The sequence below is a fragment of the Ananas comosus genome, linkage group 16 (genome assembly GCF_001540865.1).
Source record: "Ananas comosus cultivar F153 linkage group 16, ASM154086v1, whole genome shotgun sequence".
Taxonomy (NCBI): domain Eukaryota; kingdom Viridiplantae; phylum Streptophyta; class Magnoliopsida; order Poales; family Bromeliaceae; genus Ananas; species Ananas comosus.
The window spans coordinates 8,323,147-8,342,358 of record NC_033636.1 but is presented as its reverse complement, the minus strand read 5'-3'; the positions used below and the strand labels follow the sequence as shown (position 1 = coordinate 8,342,358).

General features: G+C 38.8%; 5 protein-coding genes and 1 long non-coding RNA gene across 15 annotated transcripts in view; 3 read left to right on the top strand and 3 right to left on the bottom strand.

The window, feature by feature from the left end:
- On the bottom strand, positions 289–1,928 carry LOC109722213 (protein HYPER-SENSITIVITY-RELATED 4-like). Its single transcript, XM_020250160.1, has 2 exons — positions 939–1,928; positions 289–848 (listed from the first exon to the last, which is right to left on the bottom strand). The coding sequence occupies exons 1-2, from the start codon at positions 1,902–1,904 to the stop codon at positions 441–443; spliced, it is 1,374 nt and encodes a 457-aa protein (XP_020105749.1). The 5' UTR covers positions 1,905–1,928; the 3' UTR covers positions 289–440.
- Positions 728–3,227, top strand: LOC109722217. Of its 8 annotated transcripts, none has more exons than XR_002219412.1 (6): positions 754–896; positions 990–1,175; positions 1,266–1,542; positions 1,643–1,931; positions 2,180–2,270; positions 3,145–3,227. It is a non-coding gene; the product is annotated as an uncharacterized LOC109722217 (long non-coding RNA). The 8 variants fall into 8 exon arrangements; XR_002219410.1 differs by lacking the exon at positions 3,145–3,227 and adding an exon at positions 2,588–2,824; XR_002219414.1 differs by lacking the exon at positions 3,145–3,227 and having other exon boundaries at positions 990–1,083; positions 1,160–1,175; positions 1,284–1,542; positions 2,180–2,521.
- Positions 4,045–5,370, top strand: LOC109722105 (pentatricopeptide repeat-containing protein At1g05750, chloroplastic-like). The gene has a single exon (XM_020249989.1). The coding sequence runs from the start codon at positions 4,045–4,047 to the stop codon at positions 5,368–5,370; it is 1,326 nt and encodes a 441-aa protein (XP_020105578.1).
- Positions 10,163–16,052, bottom strand: LOC109722060 (DNL-type zinc finger protein-like). 3 transcript variants are annotated; one of them, XR_002219380.1, is made up of 5 exons: positions 15,628–16,052; positions 15,416–15,521; positions 15,118–15,246; positions 13,732–14,072; positions 10,521–10,817 (listed from the first exon to the last, which is right to left on the bottom strand). XR_002219380.1 is itself a non-coding variant. In XM_020249927.1 (4 exons), the coding sequence occupies exons 1-4, from the start codon at positions 15,813–15,815 to the stop codon at positions 13,959–13,961; spliced, it is 537 nt and encodes a 178-aa protein (XP_020105516.1). In that variant the 5' UTR covers positions 15,816–16,052; the 3' UTR covers positions 13,462–13,958. The 3 variants fall into 3 exon arrangements, 1 of the variants encoding a protein (XP_020105516.1); XM_020249927.1 differs by lacking the exon at positions 10,521–10,817 and having other exon boundaries at positions 13,462–14,072; XR_002219381.1 differs by lacking the exons at positions 13,732–14,072; positions 15,118–15,246; positions 15,416–15,521; positions 15,628–16,052 and adding exons at positions 10,163–10,340; positions 11,485–11,623 and having other exon boundaries at positions 10,445–10,817.
- Positions 11,229–13,128, top strand: LOC109722059 (protein HYPER-SENSITIVITY-RELATED 4-like). Its single transcript, XM_020249926.1, has 2 exons — positions 11,229–12,477; positions 12,567–13,128. Exons 1-2 carry the CDS (start codon positions 11,512–11,514, stop codon positions 12,960–12,962), a joined length of 1,362 nt encoding a protein of 453 aa, XP_020105515.1. The 5' UTR covers positions 11,229–11,511; the 3' UTR covers positions 12,963–13,128.
- Positions 17,479–19,212, bottom strand: part of LOC109721974 (proline-rich receptor-like protein kinase PERK8) — an 8,560-nt gene continuing 6,826 nt past the window's right edge. The window contains exons 8-9 of the mRNA XM_020249810.1: positions 17,910–18,071; positions 17,479–17,831 (exon numbers count right to left, since the gene is read on the bottom strand). Of these exons, the coding sequence (XP_020105399.1) occupies positions 17,646–17,831; positions 17,910–18,071 (348 nt within the window). The 3' untranslated portion in view covers positions 17,479–17,645. The remainder of the gene's footprint in view (positions 17,832–17,909; positions 18,072–19,212) is intronic.

Sequence of the window (19,212 nt, the reverse complement as noted above, 5' to 3'; positions counted from 1 at the left end):
AAGAAAAGTTTATGAATATGCATAATATCTCAAATTTCCAAGTTGGGTTTCAAAGTTTCAATTAAATATTGGGCGTGTGCTCATATGCGCAATGTGTAGTTATTAGTCAAGAGCTTTGGAACAATTTAGAAGAATCTAGATATCTTCATCATCCAGCTTTTAACTCTCCCAATTAGGTGGAGCCTATATATGATTAAACATGGTTCTCTTTTTAGCATTTGAAGCACTGATTTTATTTATTTCCTTTTTGGTCCAAAAAAGATCAAGTATATTTAAGGAGGTATGTTGGACGTGAAAGGAAGTCACTGTATATCTCATCTTCCATAAAGTTTCATACAATTTATTGACACTGTTAATAGCGAGAATCTCTCTAATGCTTCTTAATATCGGAGGCTCCAACAAAATTTTCGTCATCATCTCTATCTTACATTTTCACTTCTCTACCTCATCTTATCCTTATCTTCGACATTTTGTTCCGCAACTTTATCTTCATTGTTACCCTTTCTCTTTGCCTTGAGGAAATTGAGGAGCCCTTGAAGTGCAGCATCAATGTCATCGCTCCTCATCAGTTCCTCCGCCACTGCCGCCGGAGTCACCTCTACTTCCCTTATCAACCCTTCGATCTCTGGGAACAATTCGTGGTCATTAATGGCGTGGTAGTTGGAAGCCAACGCCCTGAATGCGTCGACGCCACAGTAGCTCATATGGATTTGCATATCCATTCGTCCAGGTCTCAGCAGCGCGGGGTCGAGGCGCTCTTTGTAGTTTGTAGTGAATACGATGATCCGCTCCTCCCCGCTCGTCGACCACAGCCCATCAACAAAGTTGAGCAGACCGGAGAGCGTTACCTGTTCAAAATGAGCATCGTTAGCAGTGTTTTTTTTCTGATTTGTTAGGTTATTATCACAATGAGATTAGGTTCAGGTATCAAAACTAACCTTGTCGTCGTTGGATGTATTCTGATCCTCGTTCTCGTCCCTTTGTTGTAGCTTGATCGTGCAATCAATGTCCTCTATGACGAGTATTGATTTGTTGGACATACCAATCAGTAAACGTCGCAGGGTGCTGTTCCAACCTACTTCAGTGAGCTCCAAATCATAGATATCAAACTTGAGATAATTTGCCATTGCAGCAATTAAGCTCGACTTCCCGGTCCCAGGTGGTCCGTAAAGCAGGTACCCTCGCTTCCATGCCTTGCCGATTCTCCTGTAATAGTCCTTCCTCTTCACGAACCTGGAAAGATCATCCATCACTGTCCTCTTAAGCTCTGCGTCCATCGCCAGCGTGTCGAACGTCGAAGGGTGGTGTAAGTCTATGGGAAACCATGAGTCGCCTTCATTCAGGTGGAGCTTGAGTGATTTATCCTCCTCCTTAATTTCTTTTGCTCTTGCTAATATAAATGGCAAGTAGGAGTAAAGCGCCTTTTCCTTGTGCTTCTTGTGGAAGCTGAGCTCAAATGATCTTACTTCAATCTGCCGGGAAGTGCCATTGCTCGAAGTGCCGCCGGAGGTTTCCCGGCAAATCAACTGCCATTTGAATTCGGTACCTTCATACACGTCGACCATCTCCTCCCCCCCCTCCATACTGATTAGCATGCTCTTCGCTTCGTCCACCCTGCTCACCCTTAGCCTTTGCATGTTAGTGTTGAGGCGGGTTGCTAGGTACAGTCTCGCAGCCTCATAGATTTGATTGTTGGCGTACCCTTCGGTCTCTTCAATTACGATTGTGTGCTGCGAGGACATGCAAGAGCGCAGGTCGTGGATGCCGGAGAAGATAAAGTCCCGCACTTCGTGGGGGACGAGCTCATTGACCACTCCGCGGAGGAGCATAGCAGAGGCCGCGACAGATGCGGCTGTGGTGACGGCCTTCTTGTATGATTCCACGGCCTTTTCATATGAAGCCATGGAGATCTTCAGGAGCTTGATGAGGAGGTGAGCAGATTTGTACTGCTTTTTGCCCCCTTTTTAGTTTTTTTTTTTCGCCTCACTCTTTTTCTCCTTTCTGTCTCTTGGGATCTGAGGAGATAGAGTGTGTGTTTTGATCTGTAATGATCTTGGATTAGTTTATATAGGCAGAGAGTTAGTGGACCTGGGGAAGACCTTTTCTTTTGTGGAAAAATCAATTCTCCTTTGAATATATGCTGCCATATTATATTATTATATCTATTATTTCCTTGCAGTTCAAGTTTCCTGTTGGCTAAGAGGAATTGTGCTCTCCAAGTTTCCAAGAAGAAGCTTCGGCTAAATTACTTTTCAGAACACCCCTTGCATGTAAGTCCAATTACTCTTTTAGCATACAAATTTACATACAGTTTACTCTTGCACTTTATCACTGTTTCAAATAAGCCCGAAATTTAGGATGATTGTTGAATTTGAGTACAAAAATGGAATGAAATCTACTGCAGTTGAAGTAAGAATTACACAAAGGCGATCTTTTATATTATAGTTACGAATATTGGTTGGTTTTTGGAGAATTTTGTTCATCTTATGTAAATTTTGCCCTGTGAAATATTTCCAACTTACTCCCTCGACTCATTTTTCTAAATTTTCGTATTTGAATTCAACAATCATTTCAAAACTTGATGCAGGGTTTGTAAATGAAACACGTGCCTAAGTACGAGGGTTTCTCAGTAATTTGATGGTGTTGATGATGTGGAAGTGTCGTCCGTGTTGAAAGCGAGTGAACGTGGGGAGTGGTAGTTGTTGTGAATTGTGATCATATTGTTTTTCTGGGTCAAGCGTTTGCCGACATGGTGCTTTGGATATTTATCAACTGCGTATTACATTACAGTGTTTAATAATAGGGAAATTTTATGTTAATCTTATGGGATTTGATTTTTTTAAGCAGATTCTTAGACAAATATATTAAATTAATTTTTTATTTAAAATTAATTTATTTTACTTTTAATTTAACGAGTTTAAATTTTGTTCAGTTTAGTTTTACTTTTTATTTATTTTTAAACTATTAAGTATGGCATATTAAATGGCTGAAAATATAAAACAATTATTAGTATAAATAATTAAATACGTTTTAAATATTTGATTGAATTAAAGAAATATTAAAAGTATTAAATTTAGCATTCTATTTTTATAAATATATATATTAAAAATTATATTTAATATAATATATTATATTATTTTGCAGGGGATAAAAAATTTTAGGAGAGAGAGTTTATAGGAAAGGAAATAGTATTTCTGCCTTTGCGATTAGAGAGATTGATTTTTATTTTAAATTAGAATTTAAAATTTTAAAATTTAAAATTTGTAATCTCAAAATTAAAATTTATAATTTAAAATTCTAAATTATATTTTTTTTCAAATTTAAATTTGGTCTTAAATTTGAAATTTAAAAAATCAAGATTTTAAATTTTAAATTTTAAATTTTAAATTCAAATTTTAATATTTAAAAGTTGAAGTTTTAAATTTTAATTTCAAATTTTAATATTTAAAAGTTAAAATTTTTAATTTAAAATTATAAATGTAAAATTTAAAAATTTAAATTCAAATATAATGAAAGAGGTAATATAATTATTTTTTATTTATAACTACTCACTATTCTTTTTATTACATCTTATTTATTCAAACATTATTTTTCTTATTTTTAGGAACAACTTAATTTTCATCCAAACGTAAAATTGAAAATTTTTTTTATATCCGAATTTGTATCTATTCCTGAAATAAGTAGTTTTTAGTTATACTCGAACTAAATGAAGCCCAAGGGATTACAGATATTTTGTAAAAAAAGATTTTTTAAAAAAATTTCAAAGTTTCATAAATTTTTAAAATTATTTTAAAAAATTTATTACTTTGCCCGAATGTTGTCCGGGCCGGGCCGGACTGACAAATGGCCCGGTTTGGACCGGACGAGTGTGGGCCGTGTCGGCCCGGTACGGCCCACGTTACATCCCTAAATTATAGAGGCCAAATTAGCACCTGTCGCGGCGGATAGGGGCTCGTGAGTTGGGGAGCTCCTCACTGGAGTTTTGTCCGATTAAGAGAAGAGCGGCGCGGCGCGGCGCGGCGCTCTCCATGGAAGCGGGCGGGGATGGCGCGATGGAACGACGACCGTCCATTCGCGCCAGAAAGGCCGCCGCCGCCGACGACGACGTTCGAGTGGAACAGCATACTGCGGCGGTCCCCGCCCCGCGAGGCGCTGGCCCTCTACGCGCAGTGGATGACGCGGCTCCCCCTGGGCCGGGGCCGGGGCGGCGCGAAACCCAACAAGTTCACCTTCACCTTCCTCCTCCGCGCCTCCCGCTGCGTCCCCCGCGCCGTCCCCCTCCTCCACGCCCACCTCACCAAGCTCTCCCTCCTCCTCCCCGACCCCTTCCTCCGCTCTTCCCTCATCTCCGCCTACGCCTATGCTCGCCCCTCCCCCTCCTCTTCCCTCCTCCTCCGCCTCTTCGCCCTCCCCCCGCACGCCGCCCACGACCCCGTCCTCCGCACCTCCCTCCTCTCCGCCCTCGCCCGCTGCGGCCGCCCCGACGACGCCCGCAGGGCGTTCGACGATATGCCCCGCCCCACCCCCGTCTCCTGGGCCGCCCTCGTCTCCGCCTACGCCCGCGCCGGCCGCCCCGCCGACGCCCTCGCCGCGCTCCGCCGCGCGCGCCGCGCCGGCGCCCCGCCCACCGAGGCCGCGCTCGTCTCCTCGCTCTCCGCCGCCGCCGCCCTCGGCGCGCTCGCCGAGGGCGAGCGCGCGCACCGCGACGCCGTGGCGCGCGGGCACCCCCTCTCCCCCGCGCTCGGCACCGCGCTGCTCGACATGTACGCCAAGTGCGGCCGCGTGGGCGCGGCCCGCAGGGTGTTCGACGAGATGCCCGCGCGCGACGGGGCCGCGTGGACGGCCATGGTCGCGGCGCTCGCGGCGCACGGGCGGGGCGCCGAGGCGCTGGGGCTCTTTGAGGAGATGGTGCGCCGCGGGGTGCGCCCCGACCGCGTGGCGTACGTGGGCGCGCTGCACGCGTGCAGCCACGCGGGGCTCGTGGGCGAGGCGCGGGCGCTCCTCGAGCGCATGCGCGCGGCGCACGGGATCGAGCCGGGCCCGGAGCACTACGGGTGCGTGGTGGACGCGCTGGGGCGCGCGGGGAGGGTGGAGGCGGCGTGGGAGCTGGTCCGGGCGATGCCCGTGGAACCCGACGAGCGGGTGCTCAAGGCCCTTCTGAGCGCGAGCTGCGACCGCGGCTTCGCGCCGTGCGCGGAGTGGGCGGCGGAGCGCCTCACGCGCGCGGGCACGGCCTCTGTGGCGTCGGCGTACGTGATGCTGGGGAATATGTACGCGGCGATGGGGCGCTGGGACGAGAGCGCGAGGGCGAGGAAGATGATGCGGTTCTGCGGCGTGCCCAAGTCGCCCGGTTGGAGCTCCATCGACTGAGGTTTACGTGCTTGTGCTTCTCCGACGGCAGTTGTAACCCTGCAACTGTTGAGTTATTCTGGCCTCTCAGGGAGCATTTGGTTCGGGAACAAGGAGGGAATAAGTCCTTATTCGTTCCTTTATTTTCAAACGCAGTTTGGTATCCGAGAACAGTAGTTATCGGATTTCTGAAATAAATCGGTATAAGGGTGAAACTGCTGTTTCATTTTTTTCTTAAAACAAATTTATTCCCATGTGAGAATAAGATTAATTAAAGTCTAAATTTTTTTTAATTATGATATTAATTAATTAATTAATTTAATTAATATATTTAAATTATTATTTAATGTTTAATTTATAATAATTACTTAATTTATTAATTTATAATTAACAATTTATCATTAATTTATTCTTAATTAATTTATTTATTAAAATTATTATTTATAATTATTAATTATTTAATTTATTATTAATTAATGTATTATTATTTATAATTATTATTAATTTATTATTTATACTAGATTATTTATAAATTAATTAATAATTAATAAAATTTATAAATAATAAATTAATAATAATTATAAATAATAATACATTAATTAATAATAAATTAAATAATTAATAATCATAAATTATTAATAATTATAAATAATAATTTTAATAAATTATTTAATTTATTATTAATTAATGTATTATTATTTATAATTATTATTAATTTATTATTTATACTAGATTATCTAATTAATTTATTATTAATAATTTATTATTAATTAATAATATATTATTTATAATTATTTATTAATAATTGATTCAATTTATAATTTATAATTATTAATAATTTATTATTTAGTTATAATTATTTAATTAATTTATTGTTTATAATTATTAATATTAATTTATTATTTTTATATAATATTTTGATGTTAATTAATTAGATAAAATAATTTTAATTTAAAATTATAACTCTTATTTGCTTTGTCCTAATCTAACCATCCAAATACTATTAATTTTTATCCAAATGTAAAATTAGTCTAGTTCTTACTTATACCTAAATTTATATTTATTTCTAAAATAAGTAGTTCTTACTTATACCTGAATCAAACGCAACCTTAAAGATGAGGATCAAAATGGCAACCTAAGAGGGGGGATGAATTAGGTTTCTAAAATAAAAAGTCAAATATCAAACAATTTAAAAATCCGAAACAAATAATAAAGTGAGGAGTTTAAGAAAATGCAAACTCAAAAAGCACACGATCAATTTGTTTCGAGGTTCGGCACTTTGCCTACGTCCCCGCCAACTTCTCAACACTAGAGAATGTTGGATCTCCACTAGATGATGCTTTTGCAGGTAAGCACCAAGCCTTCACACCAACATCTTATTCTTTCAAGCTTCAAGACTTTGTTTCTCTCTTTTTTACAAGATTAAATCTTACAACAAATTTCACTCAAGTTTAGAGAGAGAATTGAGAGCTAAGAGTATTAATATCACTGAAGTTTTTAAGCTCAAATGAACTATCAAGTTGCTGTTGAGAAAGGCCTCAATACCATCTATTTATAGCCTCGGGCAGCTTCTGTCAGTTGTACTTTCGGGCGCCCTAAATCTGTTTCCGGGCGCCTAGAAGTTGTGCACGACAGCTGCCTGTCCGACCACTTGCGCCACTTTTCTTGACTTTGTATGTTCGGGCCGTCAAAAGTTGTCGGCGCCCAGAACACGATGAACAATTTTTCTGACACGCACCGCTTCCTCTGGATTTGGGCCGTCAGAAATTGTGGGCGCCCAGATCTCGAGGGATAACTTTTCTGACATGCGCCGTTTTTTTCTGGATTCGAGCCATCAAAAGTTGTGGGCGCCCAGAAACTCGTGCTGACTTTCTTGCCAGACAGCCCAGATTGCGTGCGCCGCTTTTTCTGACCAAAATCATTTTTGGGCTTCCATAAGATCTGGGCGTTGAGATTGCGCGCCGCCTGCTATCAGTACTTTTTGGGCTGATATGCAACCTGTCAAGTCAAATAGTCTCGGTTGCCCTAATTTAAAGTAATGGTGCCCAGATCAGGTAAAGAAGTTTCTGGATCACCCGAACAACAAACAGGCAGAATCCAAAAAGTCTCAAAAGATTCCGATCCACTTTAGGGCGCCTAGAACAGGGTCCAGAAATCGTAACTTGACAGAACACAGAACTTGAGCAGTTTTTTGAATATTTTAAAATTCTATGCACCTAATCACAAGTTAGAAATTTGTTTAAGTGATCTATAAGGTGATAAAAATGAATAGCTTAAACTTAGCTCAAAATTTCTCACTCTAAGTATAATATTAATCAAATTAAGAAAAGAGAGAGTGAGTTTGTCTATTTGACAAAGGAAGCAAGTATAGCTTCAAGTGGTGAAGCTCAGTGCTAGAATATTGCCCATCTTGAATCCTTTTTGAATATAGAGAGATCTAAAACACAAAAATTAAGATAAAAGATTAGTCCAATAATCGTAATTATTTATTATCATCAAAATCTAATAGAAGATTAGGGCCACTAGGCCAACAAAAGAGCCTGAGCTCGAGTTTCCAAAATATTGCCTGCACCCGAAGTACAGGTATGCCTTATGCACCACAATCAGTTTTTGATGATCAATTTTTTAAAAATTAAAATCAAATTCGATAGATACAATCTACTACAAAAACTTACACATAAAAAAGTCTCAATAATCAACGGTAAAATTGAAAAGAGAAAAACACTAGTTGATTTGTGATAAAATTGCCTTTTGAATGTTACTAAACGCATCTTATTAGAATCTATTAGAGATTACTGGCATATTGTATTATATTATATTATATGTAGAAGTTTTGCGGTCCCATTAGTGACTTAACTACATATATGGAGAGCTAACAATGTCTTTACTTTCCAAACAAGAGTCAAACAAATAAGGATTTCCGAATTTGATCTCTATTAGTTCCTTTAGTTACATGTTTTAATCAAGGGTTAATTTCATACAAATTCCTACAAATATAGTAAATAACAAATATATCTATATAAAGTTCAGCTTTCATATGTTGTTCCTGTAAAAGTCCTGATATTTTCAAATATGTTCCTCTGGTTTATTATCATTAGAAAATCGTTAAAAAATTATTTATATTTTCAATTTTGCCATTACTTTGTCATCACAAATATATCTCTCTAAAAGACATAATAGTCTAATATAAAGGAATAAAAATATTAAAAATTAACCAAGATTAAGTGTTTAACCTATGGTTAATTAAATTTTTCTGACGGATTCTAACGGCAGGGATGTATTAGAAAACATCAGGATTTTTATAGGAACAATATATGAAAGTTAAACTTTGAAGGGATATATTTGTCATTCATTATGTCTGCAGAGATCTGTACGAAATTAATCATTTAATCAATTAGAAGAATATCTGGTCATGTTTTCTAGAAACTAAGTTATGGATTGCGCCCCTCGATTTAAATAATGAAAAGTTATTGAAAATTTCAGAATATCATTAAATTATTAATGACACGTTGTTCCTTCCATATACACAAATTTGAGCGAAAACTGTTAATGAAATGTATGAATTATGTTAGTTTGGGGTGCTTTTACCAAAATAGAGATTATTATGGAGAACGAGAATTTTTGTATATATATTTTTTGGCTAAATTTTAGAAAACTCTCTTGTTAATATTCACTTTTTCACTTTTTTTTCATTATTTAAAAACCTACACTTTGCCCCTTTGAAAAATAAAAAATATTCACTTTGGTCCCCCGCCGTCAGTATTCTGTTGGGGTTCCGTTTATATTCTATTATTATATATTTTTTATACTCAAAATACCCTCTCCTTCCTGCTGCCTCCTTCCTTGCCGCCCTACACCGCCACCTCGCCTCGCGCTCGCCCACTCCTTCATTTGCGTCCACACAAATGCTCTCGTGCTCCTCCGCCGTCTCGCCCTCGTCCTCGTATGTCTCTCCGTCCATGTCCACTCCGATCTCCTCCTTATCGTCACCGAAATGGAGGGACAACGCGAGTGCAGAAGAGCGGGGGAGCGTGTGAAGAAAAATGGAGTCGGAGCTGCGGTTGAGCGAAGAGCGAAGAACGAAAGAGGAGGGACGACGGCTGAGCGAGGTTGGGGGAGAAGATGAAGATGGTGAGAGGCATTTTGGTCATTTTGTCACGGTGTACCCCTATGAATATTTCTCATTTTTCAAGAAGCAAAATGCAGGGTTTTTAAATGATAAGGGAGAAAAGTGAAAAATTAGATATTGACAGGAAAATTTTCTGTAATTTATTTTTTTTTTAGAGAAAAAAAAAATCTTTTTTTTTCTTTTCTTAAAAAATAGAGAATATTAATGACGCGATGTTCCTTCCATCACTGCTTTCAAGATTCCATCGTTGCACGTAATAAATGGTCGACTTGAAGACTAGCCACGGAGGGTTGATTGTACTACCACCGGAGTTACGAAAAATTTTAAATTTCACCAATTATATTAGTGAAGTAGTGTTCTTAGCCAATCAAATAATTTTTTTAAATTTATTTATTTCATCATAATTATAAAAAATTATTTTAATTATATTTTTAAAAAAATATATAATTAATTTGTTATTGATAATGTGATATAAATATGACATAATAAATTTTTTTTTAGAATTGCTGCTTTTTATTATTGACAACCCACTGCCAACCATCACTAGCATCATTAAGACATTGTCACATCAGTATCAATCATCGGTGTCATCCATCACTACCATCAATGCCGACATCATCATCATCATCTGTATATATATATATATATATATATATTACTGATGTGATATTACCAATCAAGCAAATTATTTTTTTGAATTTACTTGTTCCATTAGATTATTAAAAAAATAATTAATTATTAATAGATGATGTAGTATAACTGATATATAATAGAATTCCTCCTTTCAACGATAGCTAAGCCCAGCAGCAGCAGTTTACCATTTTTGTCAGCGCCAAAGCGCACAACCACAAGTGATATACTCCTGCGAGCAAGACATAAAGAAGAAGAAGAAGGGACTAGAACAAATCAAATCCAATCTCATTTCAAACAACAAATGTAAATGAACATCAATAAAATGTTACTCACCGACAAAAAAAGCAGTTCAAGTCAATCAACTTCGCCGGTATTGAACAGAGGTAAGACACCAGCTAATATGATATCAGAGAGAGCCAATAAAGAATCTGCTTTCCATCTCATTTCGAACACAAACAAAAAAAGGTGACGCGGATTCAAGTTTATTCCACACAGGCCAGTTCAATTACCCAGCAAAATTCACTTAAAATATTCCCAATAGTACACTATCTGGTTAATAAAAATAACCCAAATAGGGCACAACTATTCTCTCCACGTGTACTCAGCTTTCAACAACGACGAATCTCAACGTGGACAAAGTGTCAAAAAGCTTCTAGGCAAATTACTGAGAAGACCTCATACTTAAGCGCGTTTCATCAACCACACCCTGCATAAAATGTTGCATCAGTTCTGGTCCTACACTTAAAAATTGAAATGATTGTTGAATTCAAATGCAAAGACTATTAGAAAAAATGAGTTCATGGATTAGGAAGGTAACATGTAATAGTACAAAATGATATAAATGGAACAAAATTATCCACGAAACCAACCAATTTTGATAATTTGGACTTCAACTTCAAATAGATGTTCAGATGAAAATCCAAGAAAATATGGCAACGCATTCCGGGTTTGTATTCAAATTCCGCAATCATCCTAAATTTATGACTTATTTAAAGCAGCAACCAAGTGTAAGACTAAAATTGATGTAAACTTTTGTGTCGACGAGTAAATGGGCTAACGTGCAAGGGGTTTCTGTAATTTAGCCAAAGCATCATCTTGGAAGCTTGGAGATCACAATTCACAATGCCTCTTAGACATCAGGAAACTTGGACTGCAAGGAAATAGTAGATATCACATGTTCAAAAGCGACAGTTGACTCCTCCACGACAAAGTCCTCCCCCACTATCTAACCTCTGCTTATTTATTCTCATCCAAGATCATTACAGATCAGAACACACACTCATCTCCTCAAATCCCAAGAGAGAGAAAGGACAAAAAGAGTGAGGCGAAAAACAAACTAAAAAGGGAGCAAAAAGCATTACAAATCTGCTCACCTCCTCATCGAGCTCCTGAAGATCTCCATGGCTTCATATGAAAAGGCCATAGAATCATACAAGAAGGCCGTCACCACAGCCGCATCTGTCGCGGCCTCTGCTATGCTCCTACGTGGGGTGGTCAATGAGCTCGTTCCCCACGAAGTGCGGGACTTCATCTTCTCCGGCATCCACGATCTGCGCTCTTGCATGTCCTCGCAGCACACAATCGTGATTGAACAGACCGAAGGGTACGCCAACAATCAAATCTATGAGGCTGCGAAATTGTACCTAGCAACCCGCATCAACACTAACATGCGAAGGCTAAGGGTGAGCAGGGTAAACGAAACAAAGAGCATGCTAATCAGTATGGAGGAGGGGGAGGAGATGGTCGACGTGTATGAAGGTACCGAATTCAAATGGCAGTTGGTTTGCCGGGAAACCTCCAGCGGCACTTCGAGCAATGGCAATTTCCGGCAGATCGAAGTCCGATCATTCGAGCTCGGCTTCCACAAGAAGCACAAGGAAAAGGCACTTTACTCCTACTTGCCATTTATATTAGCAAGGGCAAAAGAACTTAAGCAGGAGGACAGAGCACTCAAGCTCTACATGAATGACGACGATTCATGGTACCCCATAGATTTGCACCACCCTTCAACATTCGACACGCTTGCAATGGACACAGAGCTTAAGAAGGCGGTGATGGATGATCTTTCAAAGTTTGTGAAGAGGAAGGACTATTACAAGAGAATCGGCAAGGCTTGGAAGCGAGGGTACCTGCTTTACGGGCCACCTGGGACTGGGAAGTCGAGCTTAATTGCTGCAATGGCAAATTATCTCAAGTTCGATATCTATGACTTGGAGCTCACAGAAATAAGATGCAACAACGACCTGCGACAATTACTGATTGGTATGTCCAACAAATCAATACTCGTCATAGAGGACATTGATTGCACGATCAATATCCAACAAAAGGGCAAGAACGAGGATCAGAATACATCAAACAACGACAAGGTTAGTTTTGATACCTGAACCTAATCTCGTTGTGATAATAACCTAACAAACCAGAAAAAGACAATGCTAACCATGTTCGTTTCGAACAGGTAACGCTCTCTGGTCTGCTCAACTTTGTTGATGGGCTGTGGTCGACAAGCGGGGAGGAGCGGATCATCGTATTCACTACAAACTACAAAGAGCGCCTCGACCCCGCGCTGCTGAGACCCGGACGAATGGATATGCACATACATATGAGCTACTGTGGCATCGATGCATTCAGGGTGTTGGCTTCCAACTACCATGCCATTAATGACCACAAATTGTTCCCAGAGATCGAAGGGTTGATAACGGAAGTCGAGATAGCTCCGGCGGCAGTGGCGGAGGAGCTGATGAGGAGTGATGACACTGATGCTGCACTTCAAGGGCTCCTCGATTTCCTCAAGGCAAAGAGAAACGGTAAAAATGAAGATAAAGTTGAGGAACAAAATGTCGAAGATGGGTAAGATGAGGTAGAGAAGCAGAAAAAGTAAGATAGAGATGACGACGAAAATTTAGTTGGAGCCACTGATATTAAGAAGCACTAGAGAAATTCTTGCTATTAACAGTGTCAATAAATTGTATGGAACTTTATGGAAGATGAGATATTTGGCGACTTCCTTTCGCTCTCAACACACCTCCTTAAATATACTCAATTTTTTCTGGAACACAAAGGAAATAACTCAAATCAGTGCTTCAAATACTATAAAGAGAACCATGATAATCATATATGGGTTCCACCTAATTGGGAGAGTTAAAAGCTAGACAATGAAGATATCTAGATTCTTCTAGATAGTTTCCACGGTCTTGACTAATAACTACGCATTGCGCATATGAGTACTGAGTTCAATTTTTAATTGAAACTTTGAAACCCAACTTGGAAATTTGAGGTATTATGCATAACCATAAACTTTTCTTAATCCAGTAAAAGTAATCACTCTGTGGATGTTATGAGCCAGAAGAGTCTTATTAAATCAATTCAACTACTTTGCAGTGCACAATTCGTATTTACATAAAAAATAGCAACCAAATATATAGATGAAGTTATCTGATGAGTGATACTGTCAAAAATTTAGAAAGCCGACGGCTGAGAATACAAAGTTGTTAAAGAGAGAAAAATGTAGATTTGAAACCTCACAGGTCTCAAATTTGAAAAGAAGAATAAATTATATTCTCCAGATGTTTGAGTAATAATTCAAATGAAACAGTTGAAATTTGCAGAACATTAGGATATACCGTCTTGATGTTTGTCGGTAGCATCACTTCCGTTCTCCCTTGTGGCCCTTCCAAACCGAGTTGCTCACTGAAAGCCTTCTAATAATATGCTCTAAAACTGCATTCCATCTTCCCAACTTGTATCCTTTGAACAATGTAAGCGATAAAGCATGTAGAAAAGCAGTTTTGTATTTTACTTGAGGAAAAATATTGTGCATAAAACAGACAAATAGCATGTCGAAGCCAAATCAATCTAAGCCATCGGAATCCACATCATCCACATCATGTTCCTCACGCAGATCGTACTCATCCACTAGCCCAAGGTTATCGACAAACTTGTGGTAGACAAGACAGCCTGCACACTGTTCAGATGAGATTTTAGCACAATAGACAGGCCAGATACGTGTAACCTCAAAATGGCTAACCTATGTATGAAAATGCTTGCTTCAAACATTCACAGAAATAGTTCAGCAGCGAAATAAATCAGCACAACAAATTTAAATTACCGAAGATAGATAGAGAAAGCCTAAACTACACTCAAGAGGATTTGGACTCAAATTTCTGACACTCAAATCGGATCTACTGTATTTTAATGTACTAGAAATCAAAATTTATGGTTTATCGATGTTTCTTGCCTATGCATTGAGCAGTTTTAAAATTAACAATTTAAATGATTGCAATGAGATGGTGATTAGTTTGACGGTAAAATATGATCCAAATAAGTTGCAAATGTAGGATTTTTTTCCCTTTTTACAATCGAGAAATATGGCCAGATTTTCAATTGAGGAATCGCATACAATATTTACGAATCTTATTCAATTCACACCATTCATTTTGGTCTCCATTTGATGTATGGGTAAATAGCATCCAAAACTCACGAATTTCAATTTATAGTAACTTTAGATTCTCTAGACTAGATCATATCCAACAAAATAGGTTGTCAATTCACACGCTCTAGAAGTGAGCTTTAAAAAAAGAAAAGATTTCGGCCGAAACCATCTCTAGTATAGCCTAGACTTACTGAAATAACCGTAAAAATATTGCCAATTAGTCAAATATTGCAGCAAATCGCAATGAAGGAATCCCAATACGAATAAAAAGAAGATGACACCATCGGAGGACGGTAAGCCAAAAACGTAAACTGATCAGCAAAGACTGAATTAGATGCTTGCATATGCACTAGACTCGACGACAGAGAATATCATCTTAGATGATTTCAATCCAAAGTTGAAATATAAATCTATAACTATTACCTCCCTGGTCAACCTTAAATGTTAAAGTAATTTAGACTACTTTATTTTCTCTCAACTACAGAGGTGCAAAAGAAACTGTGGATGCTACTGGAAATTAGATCAACCAGCAAATAGATAGATATACGAGTTGAAGATGCTCAGCAGCAGAGCATACCTGGAGAAACACAGTTCCCTTTACGTAGTCCACTCGGTTTATCAAGTGCTTAGTTCTTTCACCACAAGAATCGCATGTGAACTCAACCATGAAACTTCCTCTGGGAAGCTTTATATCAAAAGCTGCTTCCTTTAACACGACAAAACGAGTTTATCACTATACAAAAACAAGCACAACTAATTAATCAACATTCACATGCATATAAAATTTGCTCAAGCAGATACCGCGACCCTTGGAATCTAACTATAAAACAACCATAAGCAATCTAGAATCAATTACAATGGTTGCAGTAAGAAACCTGCGAGGGCGATTTGCTGCTATCGGCGTCGTAATTCTCCGAGGAATTCAACGCACTCGTACACACCACGCTTCTAATCGCTCTCCCCCCATTAGATATCTTCCACCTGGGAACCAAATCAATCGAAAAACATCAAAACAGAGCATAAATCACCAAAAATTCGGATCAATGTCTCAAATTTGTGGAGAAAGAGAGAGAGCGCGCGTAAGAACCTGAGAAATGGTGCCCTAAGATGAGGAGCGAGGCGATTCGTGGAGAGGAATCGCAGGTGCGAGGAGGAAGGGGAGGAGGAGGAGGAGGAGGAGGAGGAGGGGGAAACGGCGAAGCTTCGAGGGAGAAGGAGAAGGCTCATCGCATCCACCACCACCGCACCCATGGCTCGTTCTAGGTGATTCACCATTATACAGGAGCCGTTCTATGCGGACGCCGCCGTCCGGGGGATTCGACCGGTCGGATTTTTGTGACGTTGTCGAATCTCATTTCCGAATCCGATAACGCATTGTTAAACTCGGTAACGTGGGGTGTTTCGCCGCCGAATTTTTCGAGCGTGCTTACTCCGATTTCCGTTTGAGTCGGCAACCGATGTTCCATCGCTTAGCAAACAAAGAGACAAAATTCGCGCCTCCAAATACCGACATATATCAAAGTTTAGGTACCCCTGTGAAATTTCATTGATATATAGTCTAGGTATCAATGGTGTAATTTTCTCTCACAATTTGAGTACTATTTTTTTAAATTTATTTAAATATTTTGGATTGAAAGTATAAAATTGAATCCGTTGCGTGTGCGCACACGGAAATTTATAAAAAAGAGTATAATTTTTTGATTTTGTGGGCGTAAGATTTATATTCTATTTTTGGGTGTACAAGTAATGGAGACGAAAGAGAAAGAGTCTAGAGTTTGTTTCAGATATTCTGTTTATTAGTGAAGTGGATGTCCAGTGTAACTATCTGAGTTTAGTTATTTGGATCTCATAGAACTTGAGAGTTCCAACCGAAGTGGGCGTTTTGCATTTATGATTTTCACTTGGAAACAGCCCTTTGTCATTATAAGATTCCCAATCCCTTGAAAATAGAAAAAGGAGAGAGAGAGAGCATGTATGTTAAAAATATGGTTCTATAATAACTTAAATATTTTATGAATAGCGATTGTTTTATATAAGTTAATATCTTATCAAAATAGATTGTTTTATATAAGTTAATATCTTATCAAAATAGAAGGACGTATGTTCGAATCCTACTAAACTCCTTATATAATTTAATTCAAGGCCACATCTTGAGCCCATTAAAAAGTCTCGAGTTCAAATATTACTGTTCGCCAGTAACTTACGCATCTTTTGACGAACAACGATTGTTTCACATAATTTAATATCTCATTGATCTTGTGTTCGAATCCCACTAAATTCCAAGCATAAATTTTTTCTCTTATTTAATTCACGGTCAAATCTTGAGCGTATCAAAAAATCTCAGATCCGGATGCAACCGTTTATTAGCAGTTTACACAGGTCTCACTGTTAAGCCCTCTTTGGAGCTTTCACTGATTAAAGATCAACAATCAGAATAATTTTGTCAGAATCATAACCAAAGTATGCTGGCTAAAATCCTGCAAACATGTTTAATTATGAAGCTACCAGTAAACCCCACCAAAAAAAAAAAAAAAAAAAAAAAAAAAAAAAAAAAAAAAAAAAAAAAAAAAAGAACAGATCAATTAAGCATAAACTTACAAAAGCTCTGCAGAATAAATTGCAGAACCTATTGTCAACAAGATTTATGAAAGATAAGATACCATCTTATAATTGAAGTAATTAAAGGATATCATATAGAAAAATCCAAAAAAAGAAAAGAAAAGAAATCGATATACATCAAAGCAAATATCAAAATTTCTAAAACCAAAAGTAATGGGAACAGTTCAGAAATAATCTTAACACCCACACTCATACGCAAAGTGCACTCACAAAAAAACTGCCCGGAATAGTCTTAATAACTGCAACAAGAAACAACTTCTAATCTACCAATTGTCAAGCCAAAATAATGTGTTTCAAAGTACAAAAAACTCGAGACATATGAAGAAGGTTTCCAAAATTTTGGAATAAACATTTAATTAAAGATTTGTACAACTAAGAATGGGAATTATTCCAATGATGTAAAGAGAAAAAAAAAAAAAGAAAAGAAAACTAATTACAAGAAAAAAATATAATGAACATAAGTTCTTGAGGATGAAGGGAATCTGTTTACAACTCTCTCAGACGACCCCAGCTAGATTGGCTCGTCTCGCAGCTGTAGTCGGGGCTGTTAAATTCCCTCATCCGGAACATTTGAATCTCTTCCGATTGCGGTTCTAAGAATACTTCGCTCTGACCCGGCTTGACTCCGTTGGTTAAATCCGAGTCGGTTAAACTATCTAGAGCTCTCACCACCTGGACATCAGAGTACATCAAGTAAGATTTTTTTAAAAACTTATCAGTAAAGTTACAAAACACTTTCTTAAGAATTACCTGTCCCATTCGAGGTCGCATCGCAACTGAATGCCGAATGCATGCAGCTGCTGCTTCGATCATGCAGTACATCTCGTTTCCATCGAAGTTCATTTCAAGTCGAGGATCGGGTAGAGCTCCGAAATCTCGATTTGCAAGTGCTCGTATCAGATATGGTCGAGACTGCGAGAGGAGTATTTAGTTGTGATTAGTTTTGAAAACGCAACCAACATGCGCGGAATAACCATCCAACATGATTCACAACCAAAATTAGCTGCAGATCAAAAGTTATTACCCTTTCTGATTTGATTATGACCCTTTTGCACAATAATTCCTCCAAGTGAAATTGAACCGTCCAGTTAACTAGATCAACTTAAAAAGGATTAACTAAACTTTATCCGACAAAAGCTATATCCTTAATGACTCTAAAAGAAGAGAATTACTCAAGAGCGTAAATTTATTTGTTACCTGTACTTAATACTAGTACCTATGTCAATTTTATCTAGCTTAAAACAACATTACACTACCATTTCCACTCCTATGTTCAGCTTTGTATTCCACCGAATTCTTGCTGAGCATTAATAGATTTCGATTGCACCAAAAGTAAATGAATGAAAGGTGCTCTATTTGCCGCTACAGTTCTGCTTCCTAGAGCTCTACAAGTAAATTGTCTGCCACCACGAATGACGCACCTCGCACGGTCGATGGATTTTTCGGGGCCGTGGGGTAGTATTCATGATTCAGATTGATATTTATATGTATGTGGGTATCAGATTTTGCGGGTCCATGGCTTCCAATAGATGCAAGCATCTACTGTTAATTACCCCCTTGAGATTGGGGCACCTTCGATTAAGAGACCTTTATAGATTGGATGAGATGGATCGTATCTCGGTTTATTGAATCCTAAGTATATGTATTAGGATTCAGTTGGATTTGAGGTTGATTAGGTCCTGAGTATATGTGTTAAGACCTAATCGATATTAAACTCTATGTATTAGAGTCTAATTGGTTCATGAGATATGGGTATGAGATCTGGGCATTGGTTCATGGGATTTGGGTATTGGTTTATGAGATTTGGGTATTAGGTTGGATGTATGGTTTATGGGATTTGGTCCATAAGGTTTGGTGTATGGTTTGTGGGGTTGTGGTTCATGGGATTTGGTTTTGGCTCATGGAATTTGGTCCATGAGGTTTGGTTTTGGCTCATGGGATTTGGTCCACGAGGTCTGGTTTTGGTTTCATGAGATTTGGTCCATGAACTTGGTTTTGGCTCATGGGATTTGGTCCATGAACTTGGTTTTGGCTCATGGGATTTGGTCCATGA

What these genes read in the sequence shown, in the direction of transcription:
- LOC109722213 (XM_020250160.1), bottom strand. Translation starts at nt 1,904, where the DNA reads ATGGCTTCATATGAAAAGGCCGTGGAATCATACAAGAAGGCCGTCACC. An exon ending in ATACATCCAACGACGACAAG is followed by an intron (nt 849 to 938) that starts GTTAGTTTTGAT and finishes CATTTTGAACAG; the next exon opens with GTAACGCTCTCCGGTCTGCT.
- LOC109722105 (XM_020249989.1), top strand. Translation starts at nt 4,045, where the DNA reads ATGGCGCGATGGAACGACGACCGTCCATTCGCGCCAGAAAGGCCGCCG.
- LOC109722059 (XM_020249926.1), top strand. Translation starts at nt 11,512, where the DNA reads ATGGCTTCATATGAAAAGGCCATAGAATCATACAAGAAGGCCGTCACC. An exon ending in ATACATCAAACAACGACAAG is followed by an intron (nt 12,478 to 12,566) that starts GTTAGTTTTGAT and finishes CGTTTCGAACAG; the next exon opens with GTAACGCTCTCTGGTCTGCT.
- LOC109722060 (XM_020249927.1), bottom strand. Translation starts at nt 15,815, where the DNA reads ATGGTGAATCACCTAGAACGAGCCATGGGTGCGGTGGTGGTGGATGCG. An exon ending in GCAGCAAATCGCCCTCGCAG is followed by an intron (nt 15,247 to 15,415) that starts GTTTCTTACTGC and finishes GTCGTGTTAAAG; the next exon opens with GAAGCAGCTTTTGATATAAA. An exon ending in AGGGAACTGTGTTTCTCCAG is followed by an intron (nt 14,073 to 15,117) that starts GTATGCTCTGCT and finishes TCATCTGAACAG; the next exon opens with TGTGCAGGCTGTCTTGTCTA.